This window comes from Ylistrum balloti, unplaced genomic scaffold, assembly GCF_031769215.1.
Source record: "Ylistrum balloti isolate Yb309-2 unplaced genomic scaffold, AGI_CSIRO_Ybal_v1 Utg370538, whole genome shotgun sequence".
NCBI classification, from domain to species: domain Eukaryota; kingdom Metazoa; phylum Mollusca; class Bivalvia; order Pectinida; family Pectinidae; genus Ylistrum; species Ylistrum balloti.
Genome location: NW_026782342.1, coordinates 133263 through 149636, shown reverse-complemented (window position 1 = coordinate 149636; position 16374 = coordinate 133263). Strand labels below are relative to the sequence as shown.

The 16374-nt window shown below is 40.7% G+C and overlaps 2 protein-coding genes across 3 annotated transcripts in view; both read right to left on the bottom strand.

The window, feature by feature from the left end:
- The window catches only part of LOC132555991 (uncharacterized), a 120053-nt gene that overhangs the window by 83755 nt on the left and 19924 nt on the right, over positions 1-16374 (bottom strand). Inside the window, exon 2 of one of the 2 annotated variants that reach the window (XM_060220378.1) lies at positions 13394-13460. Coding sequence is in view for 1 of the 2 variants with exons in the window: in XM_060220377.1 (XP_060076360.1) it covers positions 7179-7233 (55 nt within the window). In the remaining variant the exon portion in view is untranslated. Of the gene's footprint in view, positions 1-7178; positions 8247-13393; positions 13461-16374 lie in introns of those variants that run through there. The other variant, XM_060220377.1, reaches the window with a different exon arrangement.
- On the bottom strand, positions 8526-10318 carry LOC132555995 (uncharacterized histidine-rich protein DDB_G0274557-like; the record flags this gene model as incomplete). Its single annotated transcript, XM_060220384.1, has 3 exons — positions 8526-8594; positions 9150-9221; positions 10235-10318. Coding segments are annotated over 3 exons (225 nt in total), but the record flags the coding sequence as incomplete, so codon positions are not given.

The following is a 16374-nucleotide window of genomic DNA, read 5'->3' as shown; positions in this document are numbered from 1 at the left end:
GAGGCCACCCTGGATCACCACGAATAAAATAATCATATACCGTGCTAGGCACAGACAAAACGTATAATTACGGTTTGTATACCTCGTGTTGGTATAAATCACGATTTTCGACCACGATAAATCTATCGCCACCTCGACAGCCACCAGGCTTCACCGTATAGCATCACCCGGCTCACGGGGCTATGAAGCTTCACAGGTTTCAGGAGCTTTTTGCACCAGATAAAATTTAACACAAGTTGAAATAAATATTTGGTTACTACTCTTGAGTTTATTTATTTCCATCGTGTGTAAATCCTTAATCGTGTTGTGTTACAACATCCAACACGCTGACAGTTAAGTTTCCAATAAAACTACATTTGCGTATTTTTATGATTCAAAAGTAAATCATATTCAAGTGGAAAACCAAACGGAACAATTGTTTTGGAAAACGAAAAAATGTACTCGAACTTTAAATGTTTTAAGTGACCGAATCAACATCGTTTGTCTGTCCAATACTATCAACACCTGGCGGATTGTTTTTTCCCGTCAACGGACTTTTAAGTATTGATCCAAAAATCTAACTGGTATTTCGACACGACGATAATTGTAGGTTTCAGTTCGAAATGTTCTGTCACATTTACAGACTGGCCATTCCTCCGGCCATCTCGCTGACCACCACATCCGTATACTGTAATTACACACTCCTGACTATCGTGTCTAGAAGAAGCAGAAAACCTATTTGTACGGAGTCCAGTTGTTGTGTTTTAATTATACAAAAGCATTGATTGTTGTATGTCCGGAGGCTGCCAACTGACCAACTGACCACATACTCGGTTGTATTTACATTGGATAACATGTCGGTATTGTATTGACCGCTTGAATGACCAGACAAGCTGTCACGGAACTGACCATAACGTCAAACCCAATGCGTCTAACGATGTTATCGAAGGTGTCAAGCAAATTGATTTAATTGACAAGAAAATTAAACTAATTTAAAGAGTGGAGATTCCAACACTGGTTCAACAGGTTATTTTGTCCGCAGTGATGGCCACCGGTCAGACGGGCGGGAAGGTGTCAGCTGGTCTCGGTAGGGTGTGACCACCAGAGGCCAACATCTGTCCGGAGTCAGCCCTCTCCGGACAGTCGGACATGGATATCAGATAGTTCGACTTTGGACGATATTTTTATATATACCCACGTGGTGATAGGGTGAGCGTCCTTTCTATACATACGGGGTATACCACCAGTCGCTGTCCGTAAATAGCATCATATTGTATTAGGTCCTTCAACTCATCTGAACCACTAACTTACCTCGGTCTAAAACCACCTGATAACCCACCTCTGTCTGCCTCCTAATGAATACCCACATATTTCAAAACCGCAATAGCAACCCATCTGTGTCTGAACCACGAATGATAACCCTACTCTGTCTGAGCCTCATTGAAAACTCTCCTCTGTCTGAAGCCCAAAAACAACCTTCCTGTCTGGACCGTGTCAGCCAAGTAATATTCTATCTAACGAGGTCACTCATTCCGAACCCCTATGATAACCTACCCCCTTGCCCTTGTCTTATTGTCTTAATACACCACAATGCCCATCGTCTACTTTAAAAATCATCTCATTTTGGCTGAAAGTTAACAGTTTTCCTTTGGTATTTTTAATTGAAGAATACTGTCAGTATGAAATTAAAGATACCAAGAGCGACTATTTTTCGTCCTCATGGTGGTCTAAAACATCTGCCTTCCACATAAACACAAACTCGGCGCATCATCGTGTGTCGAAGTCACAATGGGGAAACCTGTGTGCATTTTAGTATCAAATTGCCTCGGGGTTTTCTGTTCAACATCGTGACGAAATGTTAAAAGATAAAGGTCTTACCCCAGCAGTTAGATTTGGTCTCCAAACTGTGCGCATATTTACAAAAACATTTTGTTCTCACACGGTAATGAGTGGATGACTGTAAGCCGGAAATATGGTCATATAACACAAAGATATACATTCCCTCACAAGAAATTTACACCAGAAAAGTTGTGTATTTTTTCGTTCCGTTGTTTTCTCGAATTGTAATAATTATTTCTGCTCATAAATTTGAGAGCAGGGTGTATGGAATTCAATTCGATTCGCACGAGAGGTTCGCTTAACTCCCATCAGCTTTCAATAGGCAATACACTATAAAATACGACTTTATTGTAAAATCAATCTTACATTGAAAATGCCGAAAATACAGTCCTAATTATTTTGTAAATGTATTTACGTCCTATATTGAATTCGTGTCACTTTGCCAAAGTCGTATTAATTGAAATACTGAGACACGTCGATCCAATTAAAATTTGCACGTTTTCACTAAAAGGACTTTCGGTAAAAATGCAATATTATGGTTAAAGTGCTTTTTGATCTCAGCTTTATATCAGCGAGGTGATATTATCAAGTTATGGGTGAAAAGAAATAACAAAGCAGAAACGTATATCATCTTCTAGTTCATAAATTTCTGACATTCACGGGTGCATGAATACAAGTGGAATGTATACAAGTTCCGTAATTTAATAACTTGCCACGATAAATTCCATCCCTGTGAAGAAGAGGCACCGATAACATCTAGTCATATGTCTTGTGTTTAATAGTTCAGAAAAGGTACCGGTTTAACCTATGATGAAATGAAAATAAAATACGGCAATATTCAGCCGTTTTAAACATGACAATTTTTTATCATATATTACAGAAATAAAATTGATGACTTTTGAAGAAAATCAAATTTCCAAAATAACTCCAGGTTCTCAAAAATTATCAATCATGACTTGAAGGCCTTCGAGACAATCTTTGTAAATGTATTCCCATTCAACTTTATCCCAAATGTCAATTTTGTTTAGCGAGAAATATGACATGACCTTGAATTGCCTTAAAATGATCATATGAAATTGATGGCATGTCATTTGCATTCGGCCTGAAATAAACACCCATCACTCATGTAATTTATCCAATCAAACGGACTGATGGGGGTGAAATCCCCTACGTGTCGTTTATATCAGAAATAACATTTCATAATGGTCATTACAATTAATAAAGTGACTCCAATTTAATGTACAGTAATAACTTACTAAACAGCTGTCACATCACTAAACCAGATCTCAAATCTACTAAACACGATTTCTATTTTCCTAATGGATCACAAACTGTTTTTTGTCCTCTCCATCTCCCTCCATATCTGGTGCTAACTTTTTTCATTTTTATCTCAGGGAAAATAATTGATGTAACGTTTATATCTGGATTGAAATCCAGTATAACACAACACTCATCACAACGCCTGTAGTTGATTGCAATGTATCCTAAACGTTCTATTTACATAGCTTTAATACAATTCAATTCTTGACTTAAAAAGTGCTTTAGAAATGGTTTTGTTTTTTGACGTTTATTTCGGATAAAGACACAAATACATAAATATATGTACTTGAAACTGTCTTTATAAATAAAAACAAAAATGGAATAAAGAAGATTAAGTATATGAAATGTTTTTTATCGAATCCTGACTCCCAGTTATATACATGTTCGCGATCTGTTTACGATAGTGGATGTCTAGAAACCCTGTTACTCCACGAGGGTCACATAATGCGCCACATCTGATGAAATTGGTCTTACCATTAAAACTTAGCCAATATCAAATATCAATAGCAGCGTGTGAAATTAATGTTATCTTATAGATGTTGCCATCAGACACTCCAACACTACAGACTCCTTAATGAAAAAATTCCAACCCGAGACCCTTCTCATGATGACCAATCAATGCTGGGCAATGACCTAAGACGTCACGTCAGTCCGCAAAATATGCAGAGCTATTCGTGGAAAAAAAACCCGGACAGTACACGGATCAGTTTGTCACCACTGGGGGACATCTCTTCATGGTCACTGCAACAATTGTTTCCACAAGGAAAATTGAGTAATAATAAAAAAAACAAACACTGAGATAAAAAGATTTTTAAAAACATTAGCCTTTGTCTGAAAATTGTGCGGTTTTCATGTATTATCACCACGAGTTTCGAATTCTCAGAGCGCAGTATTTTAACACTAATCAAATGACACTTTACACACAATAACAAAGTATATATCTTTTAATCTCTAACGTTTGTTCCGCTAGAATAAACATTTTATTGTTTAAAGAAACCATTCATGGGATTTTAACACACAGTCGAGCCACTGTTTCCCTGTTCACAGAGAGTTTATACAAAAACAGAGATGAGTATGAAGCGCGCTCGATCTAGACATTTTAGTAGTTGATTTCGCCCCCTGCTACAATAGGGCAATACATTTCGGTTTTGATACAAGCCGTTCGATAGGCAGCCGACGGTGGCTAGAGTCAACACCGCTCAATCTGTGTAAATATTGAATCAGGGGTAATGTTATTGTAAGGCTACAATACCATACTACCCTCATACTATTCTAAGCGTATTATACCAAACAGATTATTGAATATTGCTATAAAATACAAGCATTATGTTAATAGAATTAGAAATCTCTTTTCTCACACTGCTATAACGGTAGATTACCTAGTTATACATTATTTAAGGCACTTGTGTTAATTCTTACAAACATGTCAGCTATTTCAAACCTACATAGAATTTACTGAGAAGGGTGTGTATTATTATCAAAATAAATTATCAAATATTATGTTTAAAGTTGTACATTATATCATGGGTGTTATTTTTATCTTCAAAAGCACAGTTTCTCCTTTGAAAATTTTCAATATTGATAAATTCACACCATTATTTGTTTACATACTGTACACTGGAACCTTTCGGGTTGTATTTGATTTCTCTGTCCGTGAAGCAGAAGAGTTCAGTGTAGATAATATTACAATTATATCACACGTTATATTTATCTTTAATATATAATACAATCTTACAAATTTCTAATATCCATTTTCCAATTAAACGCGGTTGATAAATATTCCTATTCACCTGAAATGAAGTCAATACTATCATATTATACAACACTCGGTTTTCTACTATACATAATTTTCATTATACCTTACTAAGCTAGAAATACCATTCTATATTATATATTAATATTATGTAGCTTCTCATTTCGCTTCCTTGTAACAATTTCCATTTTCCCAAATAACACTATAGATAAATATCACCTCCAGTGGTATCAGTAATTCTGTACTTTATACCAGGATTATATAGTTATAAACATCCAACATCCCCAGTTCTCGGAGTCAACATTAGGTTACACAATTATGAAACTTTATTGTATTTTCCAATTACAATTTTCCTTCTTAGCGCTGTTAAAATTAATATAAAGTTCCCGGTTTAGTATTTTTCAATAAACATTGCACATCCACCCAGAGGAAAGTTGAACACCGTTCAATGCAGAACGGGATAGATGTAATTTTTAAGTTTTTATTACGTTTATCATTGTTTAGTGTCTTTTAATTTTACGTATTTCGAAAAACGACGATACTTGTACACTCTCTAACGTAAGTTAATATCACATGTCAAGTTCTTTATATATGAAGTTATGTAATATATCTATGTATTTTTTAACAACAGGGACACATTCTTGAGATGTCTGCTAAGACTACATAACGACCATTCTGGCTAAACTGACAATGCATTCGGCATGTTTTCAATACATCACCTCTATAGTTACAGAAAACGCACACTTAATATTTTCAGTATGTCAAAGACCTATTTACTAGACAGATGAAAATTCCTCCCACCGATGAGGATTTCGTTCTGCCAACCGAGTGACGATATGTGATAATTACATCCATACCTCTCGCGACGTGTATTCCCAGACACCAAAAAATAATGTTCTTCGCTATTTTTGCCCTGCCTAAATTACACATGTTTTATATCCCTTAAAGTTCTATCAGAATATAAAAAAGTTCCTTGTTAACAAATTTTCTCAATACAATAACTTTTATATAAGAGCATCCTACCTGTGTTAATTTTTTTTAAATATAAGAACATTTCAAAATGATCGAAAAACATTAAACTTTTAAGATATTTGCTAAAAATTCAAAAAGAATTGAATGTTCGTCTTAACTTGCGATGCTGAAAACACGTGTAAAATAGACTGTTATAGCGAGCAGGAGGGGAAAATGAGAAGGGGGCGTGGCCGAAATGCTGTAAAGTACGAAAGTCTGGAACTACTTGTGCTAAACAATCTTGATCGCTTTCCGTAAACGCCTGTATACTATATACTCTGATGTTGTGGAAACCCTGTATCGCTCTACCGCTATTTGTAAATATTTTTATACCAGGCGTCTGCCTAAAGATATTTATTACAAGAAATTGTAGTAGACAACACTTAAAAATCCCAAACAACTTTCTCAATTCACCAAATATCCCTCCCCGCGACCTTCATATCTTAACCCTCCCAAGATCAGAGAAACCAGCAACCGTTCATCAGCTATACGAAATAGCTGTCCCCTTGATCTATATTCACAATTTCTTATACATTTCCTATCGTTTTCATTACTTTGCTAAATAAACCGAGAACAGTTCCAGCGTAATAAAAACACTGTTTTCGTTTAAACGTTACTATCAACAAGTAAACAATTCGTCTACACTGTTATCAGGTATCAGTTTCGGTCTGTTTTTATTGGAGATGTTCTGATACAGGTCGAATCAAAATCTTATTGTTTTAATTATATAAATAACTACACGAAGCACTTTCAATTTCTTAAACGTAAACAAACTGTTTTGGGAAATTTACAATTTATTACGAAAATGTGAATAAGTGCTCACACACCTCGGTCCGTCTTTGATAAAATGAATGTTACTACATTTTCCCGTCTGAATCCCGACCATCATTCTTGTAGATTTACAGTGTAACTTGGTACACACACATACATGTTGTCAGTTTGACGAAATTCTACAGTGATCTTTCCTGACGTGAAATTTACATCGAACGTGAAATGTGACACAGCTTTGTAAATGTCACCTCTTGACAGATATCAAACTTTACAGGATTTCAATACTGTTTTATAGAATCAATTGTTGACAATGACTAAATCGGTACGCTATCTCAATTTCCGGAGCAGGTTATATTTTTATTTTATAACTTTAACACGGCGTTATTATTGTATTTGACGGAGCGTTTCCGAAGTAGCGCTGTTACTGAAATAGGAATGTAACAAAATGTCTATATCAGATACATACACTAATGTGTAATGAATACATGGCGATTTCAACACTTACCTGTAGCAATAGTGATCAGCGAGCTTGTCAGAATAATCCATTCACTAATATCCATAATGACTGGCAGAATATATCCTTCTTTGATCAATTACTATTTTCCTATATCCACAATTTATATTTGAATATAATCATACACAATATTTTTCTACGATAAGTTTTTCCTCAGTTCAAGTACATCCATAGAGCGCCCTGGCGACTTTGACAGCCAGTACACTTTGTACCTAGTATTAAAGCTGATCTCTATCACAAGTTCATACAAAAGACCCGTCAAGCTCGAGTTCACACGACCACGGACTCAACACAAGCAGAATATTCAAAATAGCGCCGTGACTAAAGAAAGGTCTATTTTAACAACAAAAACCGGGTATCTTTTTTTCCACAACACATTGTTCGTGGGAAGAATTTGTCGCGCTTCATGCGACAATGCAAGTGACCGTCTCGTGCAGCCCACGAGGAAAACCCGTGCTAATAGTGGGCTGACCGCCCCCACCCCCGGGCATTACCATAGAACCGACACAAACGAATGGCGAGGTCCCTCCTTTTGATAAGTCCAGAATAAATGATGTTAAAAGGTTTCACCATAATGAAAAGCCACATTGATGGGATTTTCTTTCCTTCTCCATACACGATTGTTTTTGTACGAGAAGCGATGATGGTACAGTGTATTATGTCCTTGCTTCGCTGTTAATTGTGCTAAACACTGACAGATACACTGCTTTCGACTTGTTTTAAAGGTGTGACTACACAAAGCCAGCAAAAATAATGATTATCGCACAAACCTAGCAACAGTGCACACAATTGACATATCCGTTTCCAGAGTAACATTCACTAACAAACACAAGTACAAGTGTAGCAATGTGTATGAAAAACCTCCTCAGTGGCTGTGTGTGTGTGTTCGGGCAATACCAACTCGGCTGTTACTGATGGTAAGAGGATGGAACAGACTAGTCGCGTTGACACTCGGCTCTCCTCGGCACACTACGTGGGATCCGTGTTTCACGTCTATCAGTAATATTGTGGTGCTAGTGTATGTAGGGTCGACATTGACGGGATTATGAATCACGCTTGGCCACCAAGTAAGACAGAGCTACACCAGTCCAATCAGCGAGCCCCTCGCACAGGCAGTGTACTGATGACTGGCATGCTCTTTGGCTGCAGAGACTGGGAGTCGTGCTGTGGCGCACGAGAGAGGACGGACTCACGCATGCTCTGTGTAATATCTACATCACCTGTACCAAGGCAGGTGTGCCGGCGATTTCATGTACTTGGCTCAGAGGACACTGAACGATGATAAATTATGAGACTGTAAAATGTGTGATGATGGGTGTTTGTTGTGTGTGTGTGTGGTGATGGGTGTTTGTTGTGTATGTGTGGTGATGGGTGTTTGTTGTGTATGTGTGGTGATGGGTGTTTTGTGTGTGTGGTGATGGGTGTTTGTTGTGTATGTGTGGTGATGGGTGTTTGTTGTGTATGTGTGGTGATGGGTATTTGTTGTGTGTGTGTGGTGATGGGTATTTGTTGTGTATGTGTGATGATGGGTGTTTGTTGTGTATGTGTGGTGATGGGTATTTGTTGTGTATGTGTGGTGATGGGTGTTTGTTGTGTATGTGTGATGATGGGTGTTTGTTGTGTGTGTGTGGTGATGGGTGTTTGTTGTGTACGTGTGGTGATGGGTGTTTGTGGTGTACGTGTGGTGATGGGTATTCGTTGTGTACGTGTGGTGATGAGTGTTTGTTGTGTATGTGTGGTGATGGGTGTTTGCTGTGTATGTGTGGTGATGGGTATTTGTTGTGTGTGTGTGGTGTGTGGTGATGGGTGTGTTGTGTATGTGTGTGGTGTGGGTATGTGTGTATGTGTGGGGTGTTTGTTGTGTATGTGTGGTGATGGGTGTTTGTTGTGTGTGTGTGATGGGTGATGGTGTATGTGTGGTGTGTGTGTGTGTGGTGATGGGTGTTTGTTGTGTATGTGTGGTGATGGGTGTTTGCTGTGTGTGTGTGGTGATGGGTGTTTGTTGTGTGTGTGTGGTGATGGGTATTCGTTGTGTACGTGTGGTGATGGGTGTTTGTTGTGTATGTGTGGTGATGGGTGTTTGTTGTGTATGTGTGGTGATGGGTGTTTGTTGTGTATGTGTGGTGATGGGTGTTTGTTGTGTATGTGTGGTGATGGGTGTTTGTTGTGTATGTGTGGTGATGGGTGTTTGTTGTGTATGTGTGGTGATGGGTGTTTGTTGTGTATGTGTGGTGATGGGTGTTTGTTGTGTATGTGTGGTGATGGGTGTTTGTTGTGTATGTGTGGTGATGGGTATTTGTTGTGTGTGTGTGGTGATGGGTGTTTGTTGTGTATGTGTGGTGATGGGTGTTTGTTGTGTATGTGTGGTGATGGGTGTTTGTTGTGTACGTGTGGTGATGGGTGTTACGTGTGGTGATGGGTGTTAGTTGTGTACGTGTGGTGATGTGTATTTGTTGTGTGTGTGTGATGATGGGTGTTTGTTGTGTATGTGTGGTGATGGGTGTTTGTTGTGTATGTGTGGTGATGGGTGTTTGTTGTGTATGTGTGGTGATGGGTGTTTGTTGTGTATGTGTGGTGATGGGTGTTTGTTGTGTATGTGTGGTGATGGGTGTTTGTTGTGTATGTGTGGTGATGGGTGTTTGTTGTGTGGTGATGTGTGGTGATGTGTGTTGTGTGTGTTGTGTGGGTGTTGTTTGTTGTGTATGTGTGGTGATGGGTGTTTGTGTGTGTGTGTGGTGATGGGTGTTTGTTGTGTGTGTGTGTGTGGTGATGGGTGTTTTGGTGTGTGGTGATTGTTTGTTGTGTGTGTGGTGATGGGTGTTTGTTGTGTATGTGTGGTGATGGGTATTTGTTGTGTATGTGTGGTGATGTGAGGTGTTGTGTTGTGTGTATCTGTGTGGTGATGGGTGTTTGTTGTGTGTGTGGTGTGGGTGTTTGTTGTGTGTGTGGTGATGGGTGTTTGTTGTGTGTATGTGTGGTGATGTGTGTTTGTTGTGTGTGTGGTGTGTGTGTGTGTATGTGTGGTGATGGGTGTTTGTTGTGTATCTGTGTGGTGATGGGTATTCGTTGTGTATGTGTGGTGATGGGTGTTTGTTGTGTATGTGTGGTGATGGGTGTCTGTTGTGTATGTGTGGTGTTGTGTGTGTGTGGTGATGGGTGTTTGTTGTGTACGTGTGGTGATGGGTGTTAGTTGTGTACGTGTGGTGATGTGTATTTGTTGTGTGTGTGTGATGATGGGTGTTTGTTGTGTATGTGTGGTGATGGGTGTCTATTGTGTATGTGTGGTGATGGGTATTTGTTGTGTATGTGTGGTGATGGGTGTTTGTTGTGTATGTGTGGTGATGGGTGTTTGTTGTGTATGTGTTTGTTGTGTATGTGTGGTGATGGGTGTTTGTTGTGTATGTGTGATGATGGGTGTTTGTTGTGTATGTGTGGTGATGGGTATTTGTTGTGTATGTGTGGTGATGGGTGTCTATTGTGTATGTGTGGTGATGGGTGTTTGTTGTGTATGTGTGGTGTTTGGTGTTTGTTACATGTGATGTAATTGGTTTGTCGGATTATTTACGATAAAGTATCTTCCCTTTGTTCCGATGGTCATGGCCCCGTTACCATGACGACCCATTGAAAGTCAAGGAATCAATAACAATGTAGATATTATCAATCGTATAAAAATTGAGATATTTTATTTTAAATTTTAAGAAACTTTTAAAATGGAAAATAAGAAACTGTGTCGAACCTTCGGGTATTTGACAAAGACCCGGATGTGGTTATTAATCACCGTCCGAAATGATTTCAGATGTTTAAAATTGCCACCTATAATAGTATACATTATCAGTGACGGGAGATAAGGAGTCTGAGATGATGGATGGTTGAGTACTGTGTGGATGATATACACGGTCATCTTCATGCTAATTAGACCACGACAGCGTTTGATCCAATCAATCCAGTGTCATAATTAATTTATGCATGCTGTGGTAATCATGTCTCTTGTCAGAAATCTTCACACACGGACCTGTGTTAAGTGGCTGACCTTTTTATATACGTACTTAAAGTAGATCACTGGCATCGGTGGGGGAAAGAGGGTCTTGGGTGGGGGAGAGGGGGACTGGGTGGGGGGAGAGGGGGGACTGGGGGTGGGGGAGAGTAGGACAGGGCTGGGAGAGAGGAACAGGGTGAGGGAGGGGGGCAATAGGGGTAAGGGGACCAAGTTAGACTATCTACATGAATGAGGAAACGCGGGGGTAGGGTGGGGTGGGTGTTGGGGTAGGGGTGGGGTGGGTGTTGAGGTAGGGTGGGGTAGGGTGGGGTGGGTGTTGGGGTAGGGATGGGGTGGGTGTTGGGGTAGGGGTGGGGTGGGTGTTGGTGTAGGGTGGGGTAGGGTGGGGTAGGGTTGGGGTAGGGTGGGGTAGGGTGGGGTAGGGTGGGGTGGGGTGGGGTGGGGTAGGGTGGGGTGGGGTAGGGTGGGGTAGGGTGGGGTGGGTGTTGAGGTAGGGTGGGGTAGGGTGGGGTGGGTGTTGAGGTAGGGTTGGGGTAGGGTGGGGTGGGTGTTGGGGTAGGGGTGGGGTGGGTGGGGGTGGGTGGGGTAGGGTAGGGTGGGGTAGGGTGGGGTGGGGTTGGGGTAGGGTTGGGTAGGGTGGGGTAGGGTGGGGTAGGGTGGGGTAGGGTTGGGGTAGGGTGGGGTAGGGTTGGGGTAGGGTGGGGTGGGTGTTGGGGTAGGGTTGGGGTAGGGTGGGGTAGGGTGGGGTGGGGTTGGGGTAGGGTGGGGTAGGGTGGGGTGGGTGTTGGGGTAGGGGTGGGGTGGGTGTTGGGGTAGGGTGGGGTAGGGTTGGGGTAGGGTGGGGTAGGGTGGGGTGGGTGTTGAGGTAGGGTTGGGGTAGGGTGGGGTGGGTGTTGGGGTAGGGGTGGGGTGGGTGGTGGGGTAGGGTGGGGTAGGGTGGGGTGGGGTGGGGTGGGTGTTGGTTGGGTACTGGGCTGGGTTAAGGTGAATTATTTCGTCTCCGACCATTTGAAAGAGGGTACATGAATTCCAGTATAACAAAAGGTGGTGGAGATAGGATTATATTTAGGATAATAAATCATCCCAAAATACAAGACTTAGAAATCAGATAACGTTATCAAAACACGGACATTGGTTCACATACATTCAACTGCTTACGCAATATTAGTAAGCATGTGTTTAAAATTATATAAAAAGAAAAAAAACACCCCTGCTACGATATCAACAAAAGACTTATCTACTGCTGTCAAACCAAAAATACTAAAAGTTACAAAACATGCTTTGTACTCTTCTCGCCTGTCTATTGTGTTCCTTTCTGGTCTAACGAAGTATACTGCGCCCAAACACGATTTTGTCTGTTCTGTTTGTTACAAATCCGTGTCTACAATATACCTAGTGAACACAAAGATCTTAGCCTGTTGACAACATTGGTCAGAAATGACCCGTGAAATAAGTCAATTGCCTGATGAAAAGATCTCGTTAGCAAACCTTACGTGGTGTTTTCAGTTCGATGTCACCGAACTAATCACAGGGGCTTCGCTGTAGCTATTGTGAGTTTATGGGCCGTTTTAAGTGATTTCACATTGAACAGCCTTTTAAACACCTGTGGAGCGTTCACAGTGGTTCATTCGTTACCACCATACATGTATGTAATTGTATGAAATGCTTGTATTTCTCTGTCTTTTTGAAAATATGATTATCGTGGTATTTTGAGAGTGGAAATCAGGCGCCTGTGTCATGTGCGTCATCATACATGATATAAATGTGTATTGTTTGTTTCACAAGAAGAAATAACTTCTGTATATATTGCTAATTGTTTTATGTCTGGCTCGTATTTCACAACCTACAGGTGTAAGGTAATGTTATGTTATTAATAAAGCTGAGGTGATTATGTCTCCCACACAAAAATTCTAAGGAATACCGTTAGTGTAACACACGGTTTTATCACAGAGAAAAAATCCAAATTCAGTTTTACGAGGTACGTAAAAGTGAACAAATGGTCCATCCCTAATTTTAGCGACGTCTAAAAAGGCGATACAGCACTAGTAAAAACTAGTAAAAAACAGTGGAGATGAAAAAATACAAGCATGACATTCAGATAGACTTTAGATTTAGTCACAGTATTCACAATATCTTATTGTAAAAGACTCTTGGGGAGAAAAAAACATATAAAAAAGAGTTTTCATTTTTGTATCAGATTAATACGCACCGTTAAAGATATGACCCAGACTTCTATCACACTAACGGGCCCGTGTCAACGAGTCCATCCATCAAAACTGAAAGAAATATTAATTAAAAGGTCAGTCAACTTTCTAGTATATACAAAACACGATCTGTAAAATTTTGATTGAAACAAAACATCTGTGTGTCACAACATATATAGATTTGATTAAGATTGATATCGATATTCAATTCTTTATAGTTAGGGAATAGAATATGTTTTATATAAGACCGACCGGCGTTACATCAGGTGAGGATGGCATGTGGTGATTGGACGCTCCTTACCATCGCTAATTGCGTTTCTATGGTAAAAAATGTCTGTTATGTGCTGACGTAGCTGTTTTCTTTAGCAAGACATTTTACCCTAATTGCTCTTGATTGCACGTGCCGGGCCTCCCGTATGTTGTTCAGTGAGGTAGCCGTCAGAAAGCACTTGTCTGACACTCCCATTTTACGGAATAAACCCACCAGAACAAACAAGCGACTTGTTAATCTTTCTGACATAAAAATAACTTATAGTGAAACCTGATTTTCATTTTGAAAAAAAAACACATTTTTTAAAGCGACATTTTTAAACGGACATTAGTAGCAATTTTACGCGACAAAATATTACCAGGCATGTTGAATGGTGGGACGTATGATTGTGACGTCACAATAGAAATTGTCTGAACTCTGTCAGGATTAAGCTATGTTTTCATTGTGTTAACGGCAGTATTAACACATTGGGATGCAGACATATTCTTTTTAGCGTTTTGCGATGTTGTTATAGTATTATAACGACAAGAGTGGTTCCGTTGTTTAAATATAGTAACATACGTAACTAAATGACGTCACCACTGATTTTATTGACATAGTTCATTCTTAGTTTTCGCAGTAAACAATTTTATCTAAAAAAAGAAGATACTAAAATCAGACGACAGGAATCACGAAATTGAATTTGTTATATAAGTCGAATATTTTATGATTTGTCTACTAAATTAAATGTTTTATATGAGTCGAAGGCTGAATAATTTATCTATTACATTGAATCTCTTATATAAGTCAAAGTCTTTATAATTTGTCTACTAAATTGTGAATGGCACCTGTAGTCATGTCACATTTCTGCAAATCAAGAATGAGAAAACCGAAATATTTCAATGATGAAACAAAACATTTTGCATTATTAGATCAGTCAAGCATCTTTCGCCCCGAGTTTATACTTTCCGGCGTGACACACTTTTTCCCCAACCTTCCATCTGCCCGGATAACTAGCGGGCGAAAATTGTAACCTGATACAAATTAATACCATAGTATCGCCAACAAAGGGGCCGTAATTGGACCCGAAAACGCGTCGTATTTCCTTCCATACCAAGACGTTGACATCGTCCCGACAGAAACACGCCACATTAGGCCCCTATCACGGAAATACCGGACCCCTAAGGTCTTTCGATGGACCAGGGGACACACACTTCCTCCCCTCCCCCCACAAACTCCTCCTCCAACACCATACGACAACGTGTTATCATCTTGTCGTCTAACTGTTGTTGACAGCTTTCTGATAATGACACGCCACTTTTCGATAGTAAGTGTTAAAATGGCGGAGCTGACCACTGCGAGATTGTCACCGATAACGAGGCATGCTGTCTAGTTAGCGTCAAAATCGGCGTGTTAGACTCTGTAATACACAGATTGATATGTATCGAGGTGGTGATGTATGTTTATCTACCTGATAAATGAAGTAGTAACCGATACTATAGACAACCTGAAACATGCTGTTTCTAAAAAATTCTAGAATAATCTTAAGAAGACATAACGGGACAAGACAACAGAATAAACATATGGTAAACGAAATTTCGTAAACAAACAAACTTAACAAATCGCACGTGATTATGAACGGATCACCTCTAGCCACTTTAATCATTTACATATGGATTTTCTCAGAATTCATAAGTCTGACTGCTGGGACATTTACACTGTTACATGATAACAGTCATATATGTGTAGTGTTTTTGACCAAAGTAGCAAAGTGTCACTGAGTATTTGGCCGGAATCTAGCGAGGTATCACGGTATGGTGGTCGGTCTAGCGAGGTATCACGGTATGGTGGTCGGTCTAGCGAGGTATCACGGTTGGTGGTCGGTCTAGCGAGGTAACACGGCATGGTGGTCGGTCTAGGGAGATATCACGGTATTGTGGTCGGTCTAGCGAGATAGCACGGTGTGTTGGTCGGTCTAGCGAGGTAACACGGCATGGTGGTCGGTCTAGCGAGGTATCACGGTATGGTGGTCGGTCTAGCAAGGTAACACGGCATGGTGGTCGGTCTAGCGAGGTATCACGGTATGGTGGTCGGTCTAGCGAGGTAACACGGCATGGTGGTCGGTCTAGCGAGGTATCACGGTATGGTGGTCGGTCTAGCGAGGTATCACGGTATGGTGGTCGGTCTAGCGAGGTAACACGGCATGGTGGTCGGTCTAGCGAGGTATCACGGTATGGTGGTCGGTCTAGCGAGGTAGCACGGTTTGTTCGTTGGTCTAGTGAGTTATCACGGTATGGTGGTCGGTCTAGCGAGGTATCACGGTATGGTGGTCGGTCTAGCGAGGTATCACGGTTGGTGGTCGGTCTAGCGAGGTAACACGGCATGGTGGTCGGTCTAGGGAGATATCACGGTATTGTGGTCGGTCTAGCGAGATAGCACGGTGTGTTGGTCGGTCTAGCGAGGTAACACGGCATGGTGGTCGGTCTAGCGAGGTATCACGGTATGGTGGTCGGTCTAGCAAGGTAACACGGTATGGTGGTCGGTCTAGGGGGGTATCACGGTATGGTGGTCGGTCTAGCGAGGTATCACGGTTGGTGGTCGGTCTAGCGAGGTAACACGGCATGGTGGTCGGTCTAGGGAGATATCACGGTATTGTGGTCGGTCTAGCGAGATAGCACGGTGTGTTGGTCGGTCTAGCGAGGTAACACGGCATGGTGGTCGGTCTAGCGAGGTATC